Here is a 23,850-nt window from a genome sequence, read left to right as displayed (position 1 = left end):
TTTGGGCAGCAATAACATCAGGCTGTCATGATGAATGTTTTATTTGTTTTAGTTTGACATCAGTGCAGATGTTGTGACTTAGTTTCGATTTGTTTTTCTGTCTCCCGTTTGTGCCTTCCATCCATGATCCGAGCCGTTTATCAAGACGGGGTACACCCGGTCAGGTCATTTGTCTCCCTCACCCCACTTGTGTCAACCAATCACGCCTTTATACGTTTGTATTTAGCAACCAGGTATTCATTCTCTGTTTATTGACTAATGTTACAGTTAATGCTGTATGTCCAATGTCCTAGTGGCTCCCCGTTTATTTGGTCACTCTGTACCCCTATTGTTTTGCACTTTGCTAATATAGTATACAGTATATGAGCCTGCTAAACCATACTTTTGATATGCCCTTGATTCGCTTATTTCCATCTTTTGTCTGAACACCTCCATGACAACAAACATGTCCCAGGTAGGTTTTGAAGAAGAAATGATTGGGTCGTGCCAGAACATCTTTTCCTACCATGTAGTGTGTCTTCAGAAATACATTTGGCCGAAAGTTGCCATGAGCCTGAGCAATGGTAGCCCCTGATTAACTGATTATTATTAGTAGTAGTAGTATTAATATTGTTATTATAAGTAATATAATATAATATTTTTTTACGATTACGATTAGGGATGGTTAGCCATCATGCATACATCTTATTGGGAACTATCTTACTCTATCGGCTGCAGGTATTGCATTGCTTTTTGTCACGACGACAACCAGCTCTTCGAACTCAGCACGCCTGCGCGTCAGTCGGGGCTAAAAAAATGGACCTGCCGAACGCCAGTGCTCCGCAGTCTGTGGAGTCTGGCGCTCAAAATAACATTAATAGTGCCCCTTTAGCGATTTCCACCACAGAACCTGACAAAGTAATAAACATTAAAACTGATAGTACCCTGATTGGAGGTGAGTCTTGCCTGAAACGGGGCAATTCAGTCGTGTGTCATGACCGGACGAACGACGTTAGCTTTCTTGCTAACAGGCTAGCCGCATCGCATTCAGAGGGATAGCTCCTTTAGCTACAACTGCTAACGTCCATGTTTTGAACTAGCCGAAGCAAGGAAAGCTGAAATCACCCCGTCAGAACAGAACAACGAAACGCTAGGGCAATACCAGGAAAGGCTTTGATAAAGCAAGAAAAAAAAAAAGATTTCGTCTTCGCCGTTGGCTCGCGGTGTTAAAATTTGCCGTTTTTCTCTCCAGTCTGTCGTGACAGAGAGCAGGCCCATTACTCAGCTGATGGAACAGTAAAAAAGTCAACATGCCTGGGCTATTTGTAAAAAAAAAAAAATTTTTGGATTGTGTGATTAAAATAATATCTCGAGCTGTTGTGTCAATGAAATTAAAATTCACTGATCGGATTTCAGACATTCTAAAGCTTTATCAGCGTTTCAATGACACCATTGAGGTGTATAAGCTTGACCAATCACTTTGGAATAGTTAGCTTTAAATCGCGACAAATCGTGGTAAGTACCCTATCCGGTATGTCTCGGCAAATATCCAAATGTATTAGATTTAATTCAGAACTTATTTTACCTGGCACTTTTTTTTAAGTGACGCTTATCCTGCATTTTTACTGTGCAAACCCAGTTTCCAACATAATCAAGTGAAGTGCTTAGGAAACTCTATTTCAGCACCAAGTTAAAGCAAATGATAACGTCAACAAAAGGACTTGTGCAGACATCAGTGTTTACTTTTCAATTGCGAGCTAATAATAGTGTTTCGCAAATGAATCCCATGTCTGATATCTTTTATTCATCATATCTATGTATCCCAGAGCATATACTGGTAACAGTGGTTCGCAACTTTTGGCACCCTGTAACACCATTTACCAATCGTTGTGACCATTTCTTAAAAATGTAAAAGTTAAGATCAAAGAAAAAAAAGACATTTAAAAATAGCTGAAAACCATGTCTACAATATTAGATTTTTAAATAGAATCATCGCATGCTGTTTTAGTTTTCTTCGGTGCTGTAGTGACACTCTCGTTCACAAGACTTCCAAATATGTTTGACATTGTGCCAAAAGTACACAGGGTTTCTTAAGTCTATGTCATGTTACCAAGTCTCAAGTTTTAGGAACGGCAAAGGTGGTAGTAAAGACTTCCACTCTGCTCTGGTAGTCTTCTCAGACCATTGCGACATCACAATCATTTTTTACTTTTTGTGTAAAACGTTATATATATATGTATATGTGTGTGTGTTTGCCGTGTGACGAGTGAGAATATTTACAGCCAAAAGTCACAACGCAATAAAACCAAGCGAACCGTGATTTACTTCATTTACAGTATGTTTTATGGCAAGTTAATTTTAAAATTTGAAGAACTTGCACGTTAGGCATAATGGGTCATCCACAATTACTTTTAGGTGTGTCAGAGTTACAAATAATAACAGTAATATGTTTCCCATTGTTAGGTTTCAATAAGTGTGTTAGACTAGAGTACTGGCTTTTAATCCCTTTACATCTAGTACCACCTAAAAAAAAACCCACAAACTCCTCGTACCACGATTATAACTAAAATTAAAATACAGTAGTGTAGTAGGCCCAAGTGATAATTTGAAACGAGGTAGTAGCTTTACTCCTAAAAAAAGTACATGTAATACTAATGTAAGTCACATTATACACAGTTTGAACTGTGAGTAATGATCTCCCCCTAAAAACGTAATTAAAACATAGTAACTATTTGATACAAATTGTTTCGAAATCAATATTAAAAAAAACAACCAGTTCTATAAGATCAAATATTGTACTATAAAGGGAAATACAACCAAACGGAATTTAACAAATATGCCATGTTGGATTTAAAACATGTTTAAGTCACTGAAACATGCGCAGTTTGTTCGAACATTTAATTAAGCGATTCTTTCACTTACCACTAGAGGGAGCCCACCCACCACTGATACCACATTAAGAATAATAATCGAGGATCTCTCGTAGTTTACGGTTTCACTGTTGGAATCAAATGGAGCCCAAAGGTATGTTGTATTATTTGCATTAGTGCAGTGATGAATCAAGTGGAATTGAATCACTTTTTCATTTATGCATGAGTAACGGCAGTCTTTTCACGTTGTTCTTCTTCAAGCGTTTTTTTTTTTGTTGTTTTGTTTTTGCCATTCAGCCAATGTGAGTGATGAGGAACTCCTGAAAGGTCTCCTCACCGACCAGCATTGCCATGTGTGTGAAGCCGTGCTGTTATTTGAGGCGCAGCGGCTGTCACATTATGAGGTTTGGGACATTTCTTATCCATCGCGCATTGAATCACGGCCCATGAGACCTCATTATATTATCTCTTACCATTCATTTGCAGGGAAAAAAACATGCCCAGAAGTTGAAACTCTACCTGCATAACAAGAGGGATGAACTGAGGCATACAGAGTCTGCTGGACTGCTGGTTAGCACTTGTTTTATATTTCAGCGGTGTAATGTCGTCTGTCTTGGGGAACTGCTATTTTTTTGGGGCCATGTAATCTTCACAACCCAACTATATCATAACAGAAAGGTCTTACATACTGTACATCAGTGGAAGCATGTGCGACAGAATCTGATGTTCTCTTCTAATTTTGCAGCACCGCATGCCGTCTGACAAAGACCGTTTCTGTGAGCTGTGCAACATGGTGTTTACTTCTCCCGTGGTAGCAAAGTCACATTACGAAGGCAAAGTCCACATGAAGAATCTCAGGAAGCAAAGTCCTCAAAAGGCAGGTACGTGTACATGAGAGGAAAGGCGAAATATTTCGGAGCAATGGCGCACTGTGATATTTGAATAGGGCAACTGCCAGTGAAGTTGAATTGATTCCTTTTCAACCTAACAGCGAATAACACAGTGGTCAGTACTTTACCCAGACCTCTGGTGGACTGTGCTACCGAGGACCACGTGTCAGGATCAGGGGATGTTACATCGAATCCAAATACTGCCAGTTCGGATCCAAACAAGTACTGCGTCTTGTGTGCGGCCTCCTTCAATAATCCCCAAATGGCGCTACAGCACTACAACGGCCGCAAGCACCAAAGGAAGAAGGCCAGACAAGAGATGTTGAAAGAGCTCTCAGATGTTCAAGAAGGTAACGCGGTGCAAAGCAGGATGAACACAAACACACACTGCAGGAATCGAAATCCAAATATTTTATTTTAAACGGGATCAGAATTAACCGAGATGGTTCGCAAGTAGCATGTCTCCGATTTTTTTTTCCTACTTCCTTCATTCCCCCCTCATTTGTTTTCTGCAGAAAACGCTCTGACGTGTGCCATATGCAATTTGCAATTGAACTCCGTTGAGATGTACCAAGCCCATATGCAGGGGAACAAGCACCATGCAAGGTAAGCTTGCTATATAATTCATGAGATTTACCACATTTATTGCTGTTCTCTGTTCACAATGTATGCCTTTGTCAATTCAATAGTAATGATCCATAAATAAAAATCACCGGACACTCCCAACGACTTTTTGACTGACAGAGGCCTCTCTTCAAAGCCTCGTAACATTTTGCATCCCAAAATAGCATGACTTGGATGAACGAGACTATCCACAAGCATCAATTGGGTACACCGCCCCTGTTTACCAACCATCCTTCTGTTTGTTCACCAGGGAGAGGAAGGTCTTCAAACTGTGCAAAACCCGACAGAAATCCTACAGCACGTTTGCCGATGAGCTTGCGCATTACATCCAAGTCCAGAAAGCTCGCGGACTCACGCCCAAGATTGACACCAATCTATCGAAGAATGAAGCGCAAAACGAAGATGATCAATCAGAAGAAGTAGTGGATGTACAAAAGGGGCATATGGCTCAACAAAACCGGACTCTGGCCAACTTTTCTCCCACGTATGACCCCCTCCCACGCTACCGTGTCCCTCACTTTGGTGTAGAAGGTTTCCAACCTCCGTACATGGGCCCTCCCTGGCCGTCCAGGGGTTGGGACTGCGATGGTCCTCCATCTTTCCCGCACTTAAGGCCTTCGCTGGAATCCGCTGCTCGACCTCTGAAGAGACGAAGAAAGTGTTCCAGCTCCTCCTCGTATTCTACCTCATCATCTTCCTCCTCCTCGTATTCATCTTCCTTTACCAGTGGAGCAAGCGACAGCGATGCAGGTGAACGCAGGCAAAGAGAGAGGAGGAGGACCAAAAGATCCAGGAGGGAAAGAGGCAGACGATCAGGAGCTGCAAGCTCGGACAAGGCGAGGCGCAAGCAACAAAAGAGAACAAGAGATGATTACTCAGAGGAGAGGAGGAGAAATGATGTTGGGGAGTCGGGGGACGAGAGAAGAAAAAAGCGCAAACATCCCAGCAAGCAGAGACGGCAAGTAAGGAAACAAGCGGCGGAAGAAGATCACGTGAAGGGCAGCGTCGTGCCAACAGACACGATGGAGACTCAAGAAGAAACCGATGCAAATGTTGTCGAGCACAGTGACAGACAGGAAGACCATGCCGGTGTGAAATGTAGAAAAGAGAAGAAGAGAACAAAGGAGATCATGGACAACAGGACGGAGGAGGAGAAGTTGTGGGATGATTCCATTCTTGGCTGTTAAACCCAAGAAGGGCATTTCAAATGTGTAATTATTATAACGCGTTAACATAATTTAAGAGAAAAACTACTCATCTCTATAATTTGAACTGCAGAGATCTAGGTAATTAAAAAAAACAATCTGTCTAAAAAAAACTATTAGCAATTTATGCTAGCTGGCTAGCCAGGTTTGAGCTCCAATTAACTTATTCTTCTATTGACGCCCTTATAAGCTACTTTTGTCACCCTCGTACTAAATTACATTTGATCAATTTGCACTTTCAGTTATTACTGGTATGAATGTTCCAAGTAATTTTCATGACAATTGAAAAGAAATAATCTGGCAAAACCAATGTGTCGATCAGGTCTTGTAATGCCCTTAGCAGCCTGTGGTGGGCGCTATTGAGTTGGGGAGGCCACATGTTGAAAGTTGAGTCATTTCGTCTCCCTTAAGGGGTTTCGGAGGCAAACCTGCAGCTGGCGTACCCTTGTAAACAAGCTCATATGTGTCTCATCATGGAATGGCGATCTTTAAATGTCATGAAAAGGCTAGCTAGTTGTTGGAGAGATGCTGGTCTCTTTGCCGGCTACTGTCGAGGTGGCCTCGAGCAAGCGATCTTCACTGTCCTCCCAGCTCGAGCGGCGCAAGGCTGTGTGCGCATCTCTTTCCGAATCTCCTTGCATGCCTGCACGCGAGTGATGTGTTTCGATGTGTGGCATGCAACACGAACTATACTTTGGAGTGCCATTTGGATTTCCCCCTGAGGGATTATATTACGTAAAAGAAATACAATTAAAGTATGCTTGTATAGTAAACGGTTTTTTTTTCTTTATAACAAAAGCGAAGACAACAGAGCTGCGTGGATGTGTGTGCGTGTCGTTTCACCTTAAACCTAAATGTTTTAACTGAAGCGGATTAAATGATTTCATGTTTCTGTTCGTATTTATTTACATTGTGTCTTGTGTACAAATTCAGGAGGAAGCAAAGCATCTAAAGCAGGCACAAATCGAATGGAAAACGAACAGCTGTCAATGATAAATGATACGTAGTTGCCAATGCACAAGAAAACGGCTGATCACAAGTTTTAAAACTGCCTCGGTACAAATTATAAAATGTGCATGTTAAAAAAAAAGGTAGACCTAATCAAAATGTTAAGCAGCAGAACAGTTGCTTAAATGAACTGCAATTAGGTGAAAGCAGCGTCTCGACGAATGCTGATTTAACCCCCCGCCCCCCATTTCGTTTGGCACTGTGATGAGAAAGATTGAAATTCGAACATCGATCATAATGGAGTGACGCGTAACTGAAGCGCATCAAGATCTCCTGTTTTCATAGAATCATGTGCTGTCGTTCCCTGTCTTCAGGGGCGGCCCACATCCTCTCGCCGAAGAGACCACCACCACACGCACACACACACACTTCTTTGAATATCTTTATTTCACAGGAATTAGACTGTTGTAAATTAAACCCGGCCTAGCTCGATCACATTAAAACAAAAAGCAAATAATGTGTCCGAAATGACCAATCTGATTCGGATCACAAATGCTATTTTCAAGTGCTGCACTAAAATCCGTGAAAAACAAGATGCATTTGCAAAAAAATTTAAAAACTGCACAGTTTGAGCCAACTCCTTTGTTCAAATGTAGCCTAAATAATTAAGGCTGCCGGCGCAATTCTTTCAGTTCGCTTTGATGTTTAAGGGTATCATGGAAGCTGGGTTTTTAGGCCTCGGCTGAGCTCGAGGTTAGGCACCTGAGACCACAGAAGTGCAACCTGCGACATAAAACAACTTTTGAGTTCGGTGACACATGTTGGCAAACTGTAAAGTAATGCGTTTTAGACGAAAAAAAAGACCATGTATAATAAGGCGTTTTTAGCCGAAAAAAACCAACCGTGTGCAGTAAGGCGTTTTTAACCGAAAAAAAATCGACCATGAATAGTAAGGCGTTTTTAGCCGAAAAAAAGGACCATGTATAGTAAGGCATTTTTAGCCGAAAAAAAACGACCATGTATATAGTAAGGCGTTTTTAGACGAAAAAAACGACCATGTATAGTAAGGCATTTTAACTCGAAAAAAACGACCATGTATAGGAAGGCGTTTTTAGCTGAAAATAATGACCATGTATAGGAAGGCATTTTAACTCGAAAAAAACGACCATGTATAGGAAGGCGTTTTTAGCGGAAAAAAACGACCATGTGTAGTAAGGCGTTTTTAGCCGAAAAAAAGGACCATGTATAGTAAGGCGTTTTTAGACGAAAAAAATGACCATATACAGTATAGTAAAGCGTTTTTAGCCGAAAAAAATGACCATGTATAGTAAGGCATTTTAACTCGAAAAAAACGACCATGTATAGGAAGGCGTTTTTAGCTGAAAATAATGACCATGTATAGGAAGGCATTTTAACTCGAAAAAAACGACCATGTATAGGAAGGCGTTTTTAGCGGAAAAAAACGACCATGTGTAGTAAGGCGTTTTTAGCGGAACAAAACGACCATGTGTAGTAAGGCGTTTTTAGCGGAAAAAAACGACCATGTAGTAAGGCGTTTTTAGCCAAAAAAAGTAAGGCGTTTTTAGCCGAAAAAAACGGCCATGTATAGTAAGGCGTTTTTAGCCGAAATATAGCGACCATGTATAGCAAGGTGTTTTTAGCCGAAAAAAAAAGACCATGTATGGTAAGGCTTTTTTGGTCGAAAAAAACCGACCATGTATAGTATGGCGTTTTTAGCCGAAAAAAAAAAACGACCACGTATAGTAAGGCGTTTTTAGCCGAAAAAAACGACCATGAACAGTAAGGCGTTTTTAGACGAAAAAAACGACCATGTGTCGTAAGGCGTTTTTAGCCGAAAAAAAAACGACCATGAACAGTAAGGCGTTTTTAGCCGAAAACAAAACGACCATGTATAGTAAGGCGTTTTTAGACGAAAAAAACGACCATGTGTCGTAAGGCGTTTTTAGCCGAAAAAAAAACGACCATGTATAGTAAGGTGTTTTTAGACAAAAAAAAACGACCATATAAAGTAAAGCGTTTTTAGCCGAAAAAACGACCATGTATAGTAAGGTGTTTTTGGACGAATTTTTTTGCCGAAAAAAACGACCATGTAGAGTAAGGCGTTTTTAGCCGAAAAAAACGACCATGTATAGTAAGGCGTTTTTAGCCGAAAAAAACGACCATGTATATAGTAAGGCGTTTTTGGACGAAATTTTTTGCCGAAAAGAACGACCATGTATAGTAAGGCGTTTTTCACCGAAAAAAAACCGACCATGTATAGTAAGGCGTTTTTGGACGAAAAAAACGACCATGTATAGTAAGGCATTTTTGGACGAAATTTTTTGCCGAAAAAAACGACCATGTACAGTAAGGCATTTTTGGACGAAAAAAAACGACCATGTATAGTAAGGCCTTTTTGGATGAAAGAAATGACCATGTATAGTAAGGTGTTTTCACCCCAAAAAACAACCATGTATTGTAAGGGGTTTTTCGACGAAAAAAAACGACCATGTATATAGTAAGGCGTTTTTGGACGAAAAAAAACGACCATGTATAGTAAGGCATTTTTAGCCGAAAAAAACGACCATGTATAGTAAGGCGTTTTTAGCCGAAAAAAACGACCATGTATAGTAAGGCAATTTTAGCCGAAAAAACCCCGACCATGTATAGTAAGGTGTTTTTGGACAGAAAAAAACGACCATGTATAGTAAGGTGTTTTTGGACGAATTTTTTTGCCGAAAAAAACGACCATGTAGAGTAAGGCGTTTTTAGCCGAAAAAAACGACCATGTATAGTAAGGCGTTTTTAGCCGAAAAAAACGACCATGTATATAGTAAGGCGTTTTTGGACGAAATTTTTAGCCGAAAAGAACGACCATGTATAGTAAGGCGTTTTTCACCGAAAAAAAACCGACCATGTATAGTAAGGCGTTTTTGGACGAAAAAAACGACCATGTATAGTAAGGCATTTTTGGACGAAATTTTTTGCCGAAAAAAACGACCATGTACAGTAAGGCATTTTTGGACGAAAAAAAACGACCATGTATAGTAAGGCCTTTTTGGATGAAAGAAATGACCATGTATAGTAAGGTGTTTTCACCCCAAAAAACAACCATGTATTGTAAGGGGTTTTTCGACGAAAAAAAACGACCATGTATATAGTAAGGCGTTTTTGGACGAAAAAAAACGACCATGTATAGTAAGGCATTTTTAGCCGAAAAAAACGACCATGTATAGTAAGGCGTTTTTAGCCAAAAAAAAACGACTATGTATAGTAAGGCCTTTTTGGACGAAAAAAATGACCATGTAGAGTAAGACATTTTTGGACGAAATTTTTAGCCGAAACAAACGACCATGTATAGTAAGGCGTTTTTAGCCGAAAAAAAAAACGACCATGTATAGTAAGGAGTTTTCGGACCAAAAAAACGACCATGTATATATAGTAAGGCGTTTTTAGCCGAAAAAAAACGACCAAGTATAGTAAGGCGTTTTTGGACGAAATTTTTAGCCGAAAAAAACGACCATGTATAGTAAGGCGTTTTTAGCCGAAAAAAACGACCATGTATAGTAAGGCAATTTTAGCCGAAAAACCCCCGACCATGTATAGTAAGGTGTTTTTGGACAGAAAAAAACGACCATGTATAGTAAGGCATTTTTGGACGAAATTTTTAGCCGAAAAAAACGACCATGTATAGTAAGGCCTTTTCGGACAAAAAAAACGACCATGTAAAGTAAGGCGTTTTAGCCGAAAAAAAACAACCATGAATAGGAAGGCATTTTTAGCCGAAAAAAAAGGACCATGTATAGTAAGGCGTAAAAACGCCTTGTAAAAATGTCTTACTCTACATGGTCATTTTTTTCGTCCAAAAAGGCCTTACTATACATGGTCGTTTTTTTTCGGCTAAAAACGCCTTACTATACATGGTCGTTTTTTTTCGGCTAAAAACGCCTTACTATACATGGTTGTTTTTTTCGGCTAAAAATGCCTTACTATACAGTCGTTTTTTTTCAGCTAAAAATTTCGTCCAAAAAGGCCTTAGTATACATGGTCATTTTTTTCGGCTAAAAACGGCTTACTATACATGGTCGTTTTTTTTTCGGCTAAAAACGCCTTACTATACATGGTAGTTTTATTCGTCAAAAAACTCCTTACTACACATGGCCGTTTTTTTCGGCCAAAAATGCCTTACTATACATGGTCGTTTTTTTCGGCTAAAAACGCCTTACTATACATGGTCGTTTTTTTCGGCTAAAAACGCCTTACTATACATGGTAGTTTTTTTCGTCAAAAAACTCCTTACTACACATGGTCGTTTTTTTCGGCTAAAAACACCTTACTATACGTGGTCGTTTTTTTTGGCTAAAAACGGCTCATCGTTCACTTCAAAGAGGCTCGTTCGCGAGCGACACATCACTTGTGAAAATGTAGGTGATTGAACAGTCAGAGGTGCTGCCAAAAAGAACCCTTTCTGCACTGAAATACATTCATTCATTCATCTTCCGAACCGCCTCATCCTCACTAGGGTCGCCGGGGTGCTGGAGCCTATCCCAGCTGTCTTTGGGCAGTAGGCGGGGGACACCCCGAATTGGTAGCCAGCCAATCGCGGGCACACAGAGACGAACAACCATGCACGCCCTCACTCACACCGAGGGACAATTTAGAGTGATCAATGAGCCTGCCGTGCATGTTTTTTTTTAAATGTGGGAGGAAACCGGAGTACCCGGAGAAAACCCATGCAGGCCCGGGGAGAACATGCAAACTCCACACAGGGAGGCCGGAGCTGGAATTGAACCCGGTCCCTCTGCACTGAAGTCGCCGTGCTAACCACTGGACTACCGGGCCGCCCATTGAAATACAATGAAATTAATTTTGATTCCGTTTCCTGCAATACAAACCGGATACTTCATACTTGACCATAAAGTTAATTAAGACTGAATATGAAAATAAAATAAAATTTTCAGTGAGGATCAAATAGTTTCAAAGAAAAAAAAAGTCTATCGTTTCAAATTCAGATTGTACAATTCAGATTCAGTTCTTCAATATGATTTAGAGTAAAATATACAAATCCATCCATTATCCGAGCCACTGACCTTCAATTCACGTAATTCAAATTCAGTATAAACTATTTAAAAGTTATTCACGTTTAGTTTTTGGTGGCAAATATTCCACCCCACAGCGTCACACCTAGTTTAGTTTTGGTTGTAAAGTATCCTAGAGTGTCTTGAAAGACGCTTAAAAATGAAATGTATTATTATTATTATTATAAGAAATTTCAGGGGTTATTTTTACTGACCATTCATTGTTCATCACATGTACAAATGTTTGTTTTCCTAACACGCTGTCCATTCTTGTTTTCTTACAGTTCTTACAGCCGCTGTGAGACCTAACAGCCTAACATCCTGGGCCTCAGACCAGGAAATTGATGTCACAATCAAAAGATGGCTACATCTGGCTCCTGATCGGGATGGTGACAGGAAGGAGAGCATGAGAAGAAACGAGGACATGGAGAGCGCAACAATTTGATGGACAGAAAAATACCGTTCAAGAGTAAGATGCATTCCAATTTGGACTTTGTGTTCACTGTTAAATAAAGAAAAGTGCATTTTTCCAGTGTATGCGGAGTTATATGTGAGGTTCACAAATTATGACAATAAACATATTTTTATAACAGTCGTTTTTGAGACTTTTTTTTTGGGGCTCATGAAAGATGTGGCTTAGTTGAGGTTGAATTCAGGCTGATATCAGGAACCTGTTCTGGCCCAGCGTCGGGCCGGAGTAGGGCCAGATTTGGTTTTACAATGCGGCTCAGATCTGGGCCGAATGCGGCCCACATCATGGATGCCAGACGTGGGCCACTGCAGGACCGTCATTCATTGAGGTTATGTGGGCCGAGTGTATGTGCCGTGTCTGCCCCAGAGCGGGGCCAGACCAATTTTGCTGATATTTTACTTTTCATCAACGAAGAGGAAATGGGGCAGGTGTTCGAGAAGATACGTGCGAAACAGGAATGGAAATTTCCATCTGGTTCTCCGGCGCCACTGTATTTTACAGATGTGTTCAATCGCAAAGAAGCACTGAGATTTGCGTGTGTCTGCACAGAAATGCGTTCATAGTAAATTATAAATATTAAACGTTTTGACTGGTCTGCTTCCCTACTTGCAGACGTTATAATTTGAATTCAGTTTGAAAGCATGTCGTAATCACTAAAATACGTTGAACAATTTTTAAAAATGTATCTGATAGTAACTTAATCGGATCATAATATTTTACAATGCATTTAAAAGGGTGGTGGTCAACATGTACATTTGTCTTTTTTTTGGGTAAATACTTAACTATAAATGCCAACCATTGTTAAAACTCAGTTTGATGTAATACAGTATTGGCAACCGAGTAAAACTAATCTGGCTCCACCTTGTGCCTGTTATTTGAATTGCAAGAAACTGCTATTTGGAAAAATCATTCAGCAGCCATTGCGGCCTGATCATCCTGAAAGGGGGATTCTCCCTTTCTGCGGCCCCCTCTCAAGGTTTCTCATTTTTGCCCTGTTCTTTTTTTTTAGTCGCCCCCCCCCCCAAAAATCAAGCTTCAAACCAAAAATTAGTTTGGTAGAAACACACCATTACGATTAAGTCATACGACCATCATTATACCGTGGTTAACGGTGGGCAGTTTACAGTGCTATCTTGCTAGGACCGCCATTTTTTGTATTTTTATTTTTTTTAAAGCTGCATATGCATTCTCTGTGACTATTTATCACGACTGCACACTCTCATAAACAGCACGGCATGATGAGCGGCTATGCTTGAGGATCGCGCTTGCGCGGGCGAGTGACACACATGCCTTTCATCATCAAGACTCAGGGGCTGGCATTCAGCGAGGCCACATTCAAATCTTGTGAGCAAAACCCCACTTCGAACGTGAAGCTAAGCAATCGTATTTGTGAAAGGTTCTTATTGATTTAAAGTTTAGAGCTGGGTGGGGTCACCAATTCCGGTCCTCGAGGGCCCCCTATCCAGCAGGTTTTAGATCCCCCCCCCCCAACATCGTACCTGATTCAAATGATCTGGATGGTGAGCAAGTCATAGAGGGGTGACGTGCAGATCAGCGAGCTCCTCCTCAAGCATTATGTGGAGCACGACCTCGATGCGATGTACTGCAGTGAGGCCGTTTGACACCTCAGGAGGGGCGTGGATCGCACTTCCTCTGTCACAAGCAGACTCCCTCCGAACATCACCAACACCCCCTCAGCAGTTCTGCACCGTAAAATGGATCGACAGTGGATTCGCCTCCTGGCAACGCTCTTGTTTTGCAGCAGTAAGTTCCTTAAATGTGACCTGAAAATATGCTTACTGCCATGTGAATGAGGTGAGAGACAATTCCCGCGTTTGTTTTGTCTTCCAGAGTTAAGTGGAGGAGCTGTTACAGTGGAGAAAAGCAAAGAAGGGCTGAAGGTTGAATTGAATTGCAAGCCCCCTGAGGTTACCGCCACAATTGTGTGGTTTCGATTAATGGACAAATCCGGCATTGAATTCCTGGCAACTTTCGCGACCAGTGGCCTGGTGAAGTCTCAAAGTAACTCCTTCACATCCACCTTCAGTGACATGAAAATCCACGACAACGTCCTCATTATAAAGTCCTTCAACAAAGGTCGTGACAGCGGCATTTACAGTTGTGCATCTATGAAAAACAACAAATTGCATTTTGGTGACATCACACGATTGGTGGGAGGTAAGATTCTTTTTGTTTGTTTTTTAATCACGTTAAAATGATTTAATTGATCATGTCGGGACACCGTTTTGTGATATAAAACTTTTTTTTTTTTTGCAGATGACGCTGCGCCCCCCCCAGTCACATACATTCCATCTGCAAGCACCAAACCCTGTTCATGTGAGAACGCGACTATGCAAGGTACGTTAGTAATGTCACTCTTGTGAGTGCTAGCTTGCAATCCTGCGTGAATAAATACAGGGACGTAATAATCAATAATCATAAATTATCTTTTTTTTTGGCAGATGAGTTCATATTATGTAATCCCATCATACTGATTCCACTAGCTGGCAGTTGTGGCCTTCTGCTTCTGCTCATCCTCATTATCATAGTGTACTGCAATCGTAAGTCCCTTTTGAATATGCCAAAGACTTTAGTGGCAGTCCTCAAGGAGGCTATCACATCCCATTTTAATTTTGGCTCTATTCCTTGACACATTTGGAAATATATTCACCTTATTTCAGTTTAAATGTTTTTTTTCTTCTTTTTTTTTGAAGGCATGAGAACACGCAGGTGCCCACATCATTATAAAAAGAGGTATGTGGTTTTTTTGTTTTTAACATAATAATTATGTAATAATTATAATAATTTAAACTGTGGCCCACAACTTAGACAGACTGAGGTCATTGGCTCAAGTCCTCCTAACATGGCATTCTGATGCTGAAATTGCAGACTGTTCATATTTGGACTAAACAGGAATGTGAATTCATATGCTGTGAAATAATAATACATAATACTTTGGTGGATTTCATCCACCAAAGTCTAAATGACATTGTCAAATTGAATAGCTCCTTCTGATGCTAATTAGGAATTGAAAAGATTCTCAAATATATTTTTGATACCGCTTTTGAAATTTGAATGACTCAAAATTGTCATGACAAATAGGATGAAATGAAGTTGAAAAACAGTTATTAGTACTCTAAAGTACTTAAAAGAACGTCTTCATATCAATAAGCTTTTCTGTCGTTCTCAGGCCGCTGAAGAAAATGGCTCCTGGGAAACAACAGCCGCAGCAGCAGCACACTTGATCATTGTACACGTCTGTGAACGTTCTATCGTGCTGACTTTATATATTTCCCAAAATGTCACTGAAGTACCGCTCCCTTTTGACAACTCCCTTCAGTGTACCTCAGTTTGAGCGGAGATGAGACGTTCCCATTTCTTTTTTTTTTTGCAATGAATCAACTGAATTCATTTTTATTTTTTGGATTCAATATGCTGCCGTAAACATAGTGAGTTGTCAGCCTATTAATGAATGTTCAACATGTACAGCGCCAAAAAATATTTTGTCATTCGGGTGAATGTTTAGCCAGTGATTGCAGTCAAGTTTTGAATGGGGGTTTTTTTTTTTCATTTTTGTTTGGATGTTTCTCGAATAAAATGTTCATAATTTTGGACAGAGTAGTACTGTTAGAAAAATGATTTACATTGGAGATCATTACTGGTTTTTGTAAGTTTATTGTTTTTGATTTACAAATATCCAATTGGTAAGGAATTTTTACTTGCATTTTTTGGTAGATTTCTTTTCATTCTAGGTTATTACTAATGTGTTTGAAATCTAAGTGCACGGTATTTTAGAATTCTTACGTTTGCGATAGTCGGATTTAAAATCAAAGAGCATTTAGACATTTTAAATGAGCCGTTTGTATCGATGCATGTTTTTGTCATTCGAATTTTTAATTCAACAGAAGCACTCATTTGCGCGCTACGCGCACATTATTTTAGAATTCACAAATGAGTACTATGATAAATGAAAAGAGCACTCATTTGAATTCCCATTAATTATTCGTCTTTATTTATGTTCATTGTCTTGTAAATTTATAATTTCAACAAACCCACTCATTTGCACCATCAGTCATTCAGGATCTTGGCGAAAATATTTTATCTCTAAATATATTTATATAAAACATTCAATGGTTTTAGCAAAATAGATGTGTTGAAGCCCCCCGAAGTGAACAGGAAGTGGGCTGCTCTACCGTTTTGCAGCATGAAAAACCACCAAGTCAGGAGTTTTTGTTCCTGTGAAGGTTTGGCGCACGCACGCACGCACACACACATACGCACGCGGATCCCTTGCACCTTTAAGAAAAAAAAAAAAAGTCACGAAAGATGTTCTTTGCAGCACTTTGCCTCACTGAGTTTGTAGTTTGTTTTTAATTCTTTTTAGGCACAAATGGATTATGAACTACACATTTACTGATTATTAGATGTAATGAATATTCCCATTAGAAAATGGATGGCTACTGAAAATAGTTTACCTCTCTTGGACACCCAATCCAAAAAAAAAAAAAAAAAAACCAGGAAGAAAATAAATGTCTTTACATCTACTTAACGTATCAAAGCCCTTTGTAAGTCACACAGTGTTTTCTTGTATAGAGTAAAATCCTTTTTTTTTTTTTTTTACAGTTTGTTTTAAACACCACCTTGGTTTACAAAGTGCAATTGTGGACGCCAGCATTTTATTTTACAAATTATATACCAGAGACCCTACAGCTATTTCTCAGAATGGCATTTGCACGGAATGAAGCCTCCTCTGCATGTTTCTATGTTTTGTCCAAAAATATAGGCCGACAAAGCGTCTTCATGGCACTTGAGCACATGGCGATCGGAAAACAAATTGGATTTGCATCAAGCATTGCACAACATCGAAAGACTATACACTCGCTCGCCACTGCTCGTGTAAGCCAACGGTCACACGGCCGTTGTGTTAACCAGTGTGGCGCAGGAGAGCGAAACCAAGACATGGACAACAACATTCTTATCCACATTGACCAGCAAACGCATCTGTTTTTTTTTTTTTTCCCCCCTCCAGCATGTCTTGCTACAGTACAGGCAGAAACCGAAAGCTCCTCATCTTTGACTACAAGTGGAAACCAAGCAAAAAAGTCATGCTTGTAAATTAGTGTGGGTGTGTGCGTGTGCGTGTGTGTGTGTGTGTGTGTGTGTGTAGGCTGTCGTTCAGCTCTCGTGTACATCCTGGATGATTGAATAAAGTACAATCTCAATGCAGAGACGAGGGTCCACCACCAGTGCTTCCTCAAAGGCTTCCGGAGGTCCAAACTGCACCCGCAACACAAAACATGTATCGATTTCAGTATTTGATTCTTGCTCATTTGATTCTTACGAAACGCAGGTCAACACCAACCTGACAGCCGGTCATCTAGCTCTTCCTTCCCTGCTGTGCAGATGTCGGTACGACGTCTGAGCTTTGTTGGCCGGAGAGCTGCTTGTCGGCAGGAGGCTCCGATGCATGTTGTTTCTGGAGCACAAGGGGTCAGTTTAAAAAACAAAACAAAACCCAAGTGATACTTGGGGGAACCTTCTTCATACGATCATCAAACAGGCTTTTAGTGCATTTGGATAAGGTGAAGCGTACATGCAGCTCGTGTGCGGCGGTGTCAAGCGCAAGAACAGTCTGACAAAGTGGAATTGTGTGCATTGTAGCGCACGTCACCATGCAGCAGGCACGTTGCTTACTTTAGATTTTGACTTTGACTTGCTCTTGCTCTGTAGGTACAAAGTTGACATCTAAGTCATGTCAAGCAACCTCAGGAGGGGGCGTCACGAGCTTCTTCCATGGGTTGTGGTTTTATATTAATGTCAACTCATTAACAGGATGTCTAATAAATGATGTGTTTTAAACCTCGCATACCGGTAAACTCATTTCTGTTTATTTACCTTGGCTGTGCCCGCCTTCGCCTTGAATGCTGGGTCATCTGGAAGGAGGGTGTCAGCCAGCGTCTCCAGAACGGGACGGGGCATGGGCTGCCGCAGAAAACAAAGACATATTTAAAAATGTCCACGAATGTTGAACAACGCGCTCTGGCTGAACAGGGCCTCGAAAATGAGAGAAACCCACAAATACAGAAAAATCCAGACATTTTAAAAATTGTAAATTATTTGCGACTGCATCTTTATCAGTCTATGGCGCAGGTGTCAAACCCAAGGCTTGGGGGCCAGATCTGGCCCACCACGTCATTTTACGTGGCCGGCAAGAGCAAATCATGTAAGTCCGAAGTGGCCCGAGACAAAAATGAGTTGTCTGTTCTATGGCATGGCGACTGGCAAAACAATGACATGTTCTTCCACTAGATGGCAGAAGTTACAATGAACTTCACAGCCAGATCTCCTCATTCAAACAACAGTGTCACAGCTTTGGGTGGAGTGAAACGGGCTCAGATTTCACACTAAATGTAAAATATTGAGTGAATTGAGATGAGGTAATTGTTTTTTTTTTTCCTTCGGTATATTTATTTTTTGTGACATTTTTGTTTGGTGGGGTGCTGTGAGCTTTAATGTAAAATATGTGCCTTAACATGGCTAACATTTGCGTCATTTCCATTACATTCCAGTGACAAATCCTGATAAAGATATTGACTTTGACAGCAAATCGAGATGATTTTGCTCAGGGTAATGCCATTTTACGAGTGCAATTGTTGTTTTCACGCAATTGAATTTGGTGTTACCTTCACGGCCTCCGAGTCAAGCGCGGAAGGCCTCAGCTCCGCAGACGATGAGACCGATGTGTTGAAGTCACTGGACAGCAAGTCCAAGGCCGTGTTATCGTCCATCAACTTCAACAGGGGAGCGAGGAATAGAACGTGAAATTTCAAATACGCACGCGACACGCGTGATCGTCGTATCGTGCGAGGGACTCACCGTCTTCGGTGTGGCGCCCGCGCTCGCCTTCGCCTCGGCCATATTCTTGAAAAAGAACATTTGATTACATTCGCGTGACGTTGAGGAAACGTTTGAATAAATGCAGCGTTATTTGATACCTTAAGATCCTCCTCGGTGGGTCTGTACTCGGGCGGAAGGGTGTCGTCTCTCTCTCCCATTTTATCGAGCCTCTCTTCGACGGCCTTCTTCTCCTGCACACCAAACACACACGAGGATAAAAAGAAATGACACTTCCGGTGAGCACTTTGAACGTGACGTTGCAGGTTTATCCATGTGCTACTTGCCTTACAGTTTTTGATTCAACGATCTGCTTCTTTTTTTTTTTTTTTGTTTGTTTGTTTTGTTTTAATGACGGCTAAGTATTCTTCCAAAAAAGTTGCATCGATCCAGACAGTGACGCGACTATAAAAATAATACTAAAATAAAAATGACAACCTTCTATATGAAAGAATAGGAATCGAGATGTCTACATATCATCACGTTTGCTCCCGCCTTCTCCTGATTTGGATCAAATCTCTTGATTTAAGCAGTTACAACCCTAATTCTCCGAGTGGTCTTTTATCGGTCGGTGCCCACCTTGACAAGGTCTTTGGCAGAAATGGGGGCTGGCTGAGGGGCGGGTGTAATTTCCGTGACGAGAGTTTCTGAAAGAGCATCCAGGGCGCTGTCTGCTCCGGGAGAAAAGGGCATCTACAAAACGGGCGCAATAACAAATCGTTACATTATAACTCGGAATCTGACGACATGAAGCAATTTACAAGTAGTGCAGCCTTTTTTTGTGTGTTTTTGTTACCTCGGAGGCAGTTTCTGTGGGGACACCAGCAGCAGATTTCACTGTGGGGGCAGCAGAGGATGAAACAAAGTCTCCCGCTAAGGCATCCAGAGCAAAGTCTGCAGAGGACTGCGGGAGAGACGCTTCAAGTAAGGACGTTTTTATCACAGTCCCTCACGTGGATCTGCTTTATCGATGCATTTATGTACAGTGTAGATTGAAATCACGCAGCGTCTAACTAATGTAGCAGACCACCATTCCAATGTTCCTGTCAACAACAGAACACAGCGTACCTGCGCAGGAGCGGCGGAGGAGGAGACCACGGGAGCGTGGACAGCAGGAGCGGCAGAGGAGGTGGCGAAGTCTCCCAACAGAAGGTCCAGGGCCTCACTGGTGTTCATCTTGGGCTGCGGGTAGAAAGGATGCGACAATTAGACTTGGAGTCTCATCAGAATTAAGAGAAAAAGAATCGTCGTCGTTGGGATTCAAGCGGAAACCCAAAACAATCGCCGCCATCAAACACTCAAAGGGATTCTCATCAGGTCTTACCTGAGGTTTGGGAGCGGGCAGTTTTTTGAGCTCTTCCTCATTAAATCTGTATTTGGGTGCAATTGAGTCTTCCCTCTCTCCGACAAGCACCGCATCTTCTTCCTTGTGTTTATCCTCCTATTAAAAAAAAAAACGGTTCGAACAAAACAATGCGTTTTCTGGGAGTTTGTTAGCCCAAAATGAACTCACAAAGGTTTTCATTGCATTCATTCCTGTGTAGTAAGCCCAGGTTTGCATTTCTTACCAACACAATGTCCTCGGGTCTAAGTTTGGGGGGTTCTGGTCTCGGTTCCGGTGCTGCCAACGTGTCACCAAGAGCGCTGAGAGCATCCAGCGACATGGAGTCACCCTGAGGAGACAAGACTGGAACTTCAGGATAGTTCTCACGATGGCCGTTGTAAGCGAGGTGATGTTTGATGCTCGAGATTACTTCATCGGTCTTGGGCTTCGCTGGTGGCGCAGACACTGGAGGGCAGTCCGATACCTGCGGAAACAAAAGACAAAGAGTTTAGGACTACTGAACTGAAGACAGAGGCCTCGAGAGTGGACAAAGACTCACAAAATGATTTGCGGGTTTTACCTGGGGTGCCTTTCTGATCAAAGGAGGAAGAGGTGCGTGAACAGCGGACGATTTGGTTGAAGTCAGAAGATCTTGAGCGGACAACGTTTTTTTGGTCTGGAAACACAAATGGCCACTTTTTGACGAAATAGGCAACCATCAAAATCGGATCACGATCAAAAAAAGGGAAAACCGTCGTCAGCTAACAGAGTCTGTCGCCACGTCTACAAATCAAATTGAAAACCCAACAATGCAAATCAAAAGCCATACATCCAAAACACCCAGAAACGCCCCTGGCGGTGTGCTGTGGTCTGACGAGTCCACAATTCAAATCGCTTGTGGAAATTCTGGATATCATGTCCTCTCATCCAAAATAGAAAAAGGGCCATCCAGATGTGTTATTCAGCGCAAAGTTCAAAAGCCAGCATGTGTGATGCCATGGAGGTGGATTAGTGGCCATGCCGTTGGCAATCTGCACATCTTTGGGGGCACCGGTCATGTACGTACAGATTTTGGAGGAACATATTGCTGCTTCAAAAGCAGCACGAAACCGTCATCGACAGCCATCGAGAATTTAAAAAATAAAATAAAAAATATAAAATAGTCATCTGTACGTGACGGCGCCAATTGTTTACCTGCGCTGGGGCGGCTGAGGAGCTTGCGAAGTCTCCAGACAAAAGGTCTAAAGCCTCATTCGTATTCAAAGTGGGCTGCAAGAAGCGCAAAGGAAAAAAAAAAGAACCTGAAACATCTTCCCGCATGACATCAAACCCTGAAAAATGCTGTTGACGCGGTCTCACCTGAGGTTTGGGAGCAGGTAATTTTTTAAGCTCCTCCTCATTGAACCTGTACTCGGGTGCGATCGAGTCCTCCTTCTCTCCTACCCGCACGGCCTCGTCCTCCTTGTGTTTTTTCTCCTATCGTAAAAGGAATCAACGTCAGTGAAGTGTGTCGCGTCTGACCGCAGGAAAAGATGCGATCTGTTGGGATCCTACAGAGATGATCTCTTCGGGTCTGAGCTTGGGGGGTTCTGGTTTTGGTGCATCCACCGGTAGAGTGTCACTCAAAGCGCTGAGTGCATCCAGAGGCATGGCGCCACCCTGTGGAAAAAACAAGAGATGAAACTCGGATCGTTTTATGGAGAACTTGATGGAGCGGCGGGAGCTCATTCGTAAGGGCTTTGGATCAGAGGGTTCAGAAGCCCAAAATGTGCACGTCGCAACTGGCCGTCGGCGAGTTCAAACTGCTATTGAGCAAGTCATTAAACCGCCCCGGGGGAACAATTTGGAGCAGCAATTTATAGTATGTGCAACATAATGGAAGGGGGGGGGGGCGAATTTTCACCTGAGAAGGCTTGGGTGGAGCAGGACACACAGAGACAGTTGGAACAAACGCAGGGACCTCGGCTTTCTACGACGGTAGAAAACAAACAGCGTGTTAGGCATCGCTTGACCTATTGCGTCGACTGCTGTCTGTCCAATCAATATGTGCAATGAACCTGTGCAGGAGCAGCAGAGGAGGTCAAGAAGTCGTCGGAGAGAAGATCCAGTGCCTCGTTAGTGTTCAAGGTGGGCTGCGTGATGCACAGTTTGGAAAAGATTAATTAGTACTGTTGTTGTTATTCATGGAAGGCGAATGCCTTTTTTTTTTTTTTTTTTGGTCCAAATGACTTTTTAAATTGTTTCTTTTTGCTTTTTCCTTTGTTCAATACATCCGCCTGCTGAAGTGCACTTTTGAACAACATAGCAGAGTTGGAGCGGAGTTCGTTTTCAAAAGCAGAGACGTTTGTGACTTGGCAGTGTGGTTCAAACATACTGCAAAAAGGTTTAAAAGACCAGATAAGAAAGGCTTTATTTGTCTCACAATGGAGAAATTCCCAATTTACGGCAGCAAAATTATGAAAGGGAGAAAGTCAAAGACAAAAAGTATATCAATAAATATAAAATATAAATATAAGTATATTAAAAAAGTAATTCATATAATATTAAAATATAATATAAGAATAAAAATATAAACATATTAAAAATGTATTGGCTAAAAGTGGGCTAAAAGCTAAAAAACATTTTGTGCTTAAATGTACACAATTGCGCATTTGATGAAATCAGAAATAACTTTTGTTTAAAAACAACAACAAAAAGTGAAGGCCATGTCGCCTGTCCCTCAGGCCTTGGAGTATAAGTGTCATGCGGTCGCACCTGAGGTTTGGGAGCAGGCAGTTTCTTGAGTTCCTCTTCATTAAACCTGTACTCCGGTGCAATTGAATCCTCCCTCTCTCCGACACGCACGGCGTCTTCCTCCTTGTGTTTATCCTCCTACAAGGTGAATATGGAATTTGGTATTCTGAGAAGGCGCTGTGTGTGGTTCGGATACAGCCTTGGAAGCTTGTGTGACAGTGACAAGTTCACCTACCGAGACCATGTCCTCCGGTCTAAGTTTGGGTTCTGGTTTGGGTTCTGGTGCTGCCAGCATGTCTCCGAGAGCGCTGAGAGCACCCAGAGACATCGAACCACCCTGAGGTGACGACAAAGCACGCGGTTTCAAACTAGAAAGTAATATCGCTAGAACACGGATTCCCGTCCACTGTGAACATTCATGTACCGGTATTGTGAGGTCATCGGGTCTGCCGTGGGAAATTTCTCTTACCGGTACTTGGGCTGAAAATTTGTATTCATTTACTACAAATACTCGAATAATCTACTAGAAGAATCTATATCACGACATATGGTGGTGACAGGCAGAATAATGAAATGGCTCTTCCAACCTACATTGCCGTTCATAAAATATCAGCTTTGTGTTCAACTAAACAGGCCCAGATTTCAAGCAGAGTAGGTAAAGTGCAAAACAAGATCACATTACCATTCTGGTTTACTGGTCTAAGAGTGTAAAATACAAAAGTGCCACGGATCAATAAACTGAGTCAAATGTTACGGTTTAAAAGTGAGCCACATAAAATTGTCCAGTGGCTATCAAGTTAGCTAATTAGCACTATGTAGCGAAAAATGGGTGC

General features: G+C 41.6%; 3 protein-coding genes across 19 annotated transcripts in view; 2 read left to right on the top strand and 1 right to left on the bottom strand.

Moving 5' to 3' along the window:
- Positions 1-786: 786 nt before the first annotated feature.
- zmat1 (zinc finger matrin-type 1) lies at positions 787-6,458 on the top strand. Its single transcript, XM_086118635.1, has 7 exons — positions 787-934; positions 3,147-3,253; positions 3,336-3,419; positions 3,595-3,730; positions 3,841-4,089; positions 4,255-4,345; positions 4,614-6,458. The coding sequence occupies exons 1-7, from the start codon at positions 796-798 to the stop codon at positions 5,548-5,550; spliced, it is 1,743 nt and encodes a 580-aa protein (XP_085974761.1). The 5' UTR covers positions 787-795; the 3' UTR covers positions 5,551-6,458.
- A 7,113-nt stretch (positions 6,459-13,571) lies between these two features.
- On the top strand, positions 13,572-15,680 carry cd8a (CD8a molecule). Of its 2 annotated transcripts, XM_086117056.1 has the most exons (6): positions 13,577-13,830; positions 13,918-14,244; positions 14,344-14,424; positions 14,529-14,627; positions 14,781-14,820; positions 15,257-15,680. In XM_086117056.1, exons 1-6 carry the CDS (start codon positions 13,782-13,784, stop codon positions 15,309-15,311), a joined length of 651 nt encoding a protein of 216 aa, XP_085973182.1. In that variant the 5' UTR covers positions 13,577-13,781; the 3' UTR covers positions 15,312-15,680. The 2 variants fall into 2 exon arrangements, with proteins under 2 accessions (XP_085973183.1, XP_085973182.1); XM_086117057.1 differs by lacking the exon at positions 14,529-14,627 and having other exon boundaries at positions 13,572-13,830.
- Positions 15,681-16,418: 738 nt separating this feature from the next.
- cast (calpastatin) overlaps positions 16,419-23,850 on the bottom strand; it is a 28,800-nt gene continuing 21,368 nt past the window's right edge. For 15 of the 16 annotated variants that reach the window (XM_086117041.1, XM_086117040.1, XM_086117052.1 and 12 more), the window contains 21 exons: positions 23,253-23,354; positions 23,039-23,155; positions 22,342-22,416; positions 22,188-22,253; positions 21,839-21,943; positions 21,644-21,760; positions 21,479-21,553; positions 20,865-20,960; positions 20,715-20,768; positions 20,529-20,633; positions 20,285-20,401; positions 20,029-20,142; positions 19,757-19,864; positions 19,540-19,653; positions 19,062-19,154; positions 18,943-18,987; positions 18,750-18,857; positions 17,962-18,048; positions 17,761-17,790; positions 17,429-17,542; positions 16,419-17,343 (listed from right to left, as the gene is read on the bottom strand). In XM_086117041.1, coding sequence (XP_085973167.1) covers positions 17,444-17,542; positions 17,761-17,790; positions 17,962-18,048; positions 18,750-18,857; positions 18,943-18,987; positions 19,062-19,154; positions 19,540-19,653; positions 19,757-19,864; positions 20,029-20,142; positions 20,285-20,401; positions 20,529-20,633; positions 20,715-20,768; positions 20,865-20,960; positions 21,479-21,553; positions 21,644-21,760; positions 21,839-21,943; positions 22,188-22,253; positions 22,342-22,416; positions 23,039-23,155; positions 23,253-23,354 — 1,827 coding nt within the window. In that variant the 3' untranslated portion in view covers positions 16,419-17,343; positions 17,429-17,443. The remainder of the gene's footprint in view (positions 17,344-17,428; positions 17,543-17,760; positions 17,791-17,961; positions 18,049-18,749; positions 18,858-18,942; positions 18,988-19,061; positions 19,155-19,539; positions 19,654-19,756; positions 19,865-20,028; positions 20,143-20,284; positions 20,402-20,528; positions 20,634-20,714; positions 20,769-20,864; positions 20,961-21,478; positions 21,554-21,643; positions 21,761-21,838; positions 21,944-22,187; positions 22,254-22,341; positions 22,417-23,038; positions 23,156-23,252; positions 23,355-23,850) is intronic. The other variant, XM_086117042.1, reaches the window with a different exon arrangement.

This window comes from Hippocampus guttulatus, chromosome 8 (assembly GCF_054856545.1).
Source record: "Hippocampus guttulatus isolate MCC_2025c chromosome 8, RoL_Hgut_1.0, whole genome shotgun sequence".
Classification (NCBI taxonomy): Eukaryota; Metazoa; Chordata; class Actinopteri; order Syngnathiformes; family Syngnathidae; genus Hippocampus; species Hippocampus guttulatus.
This window is presented reverse-complemented; position numbering and strand designations above follow the sequence as displayed.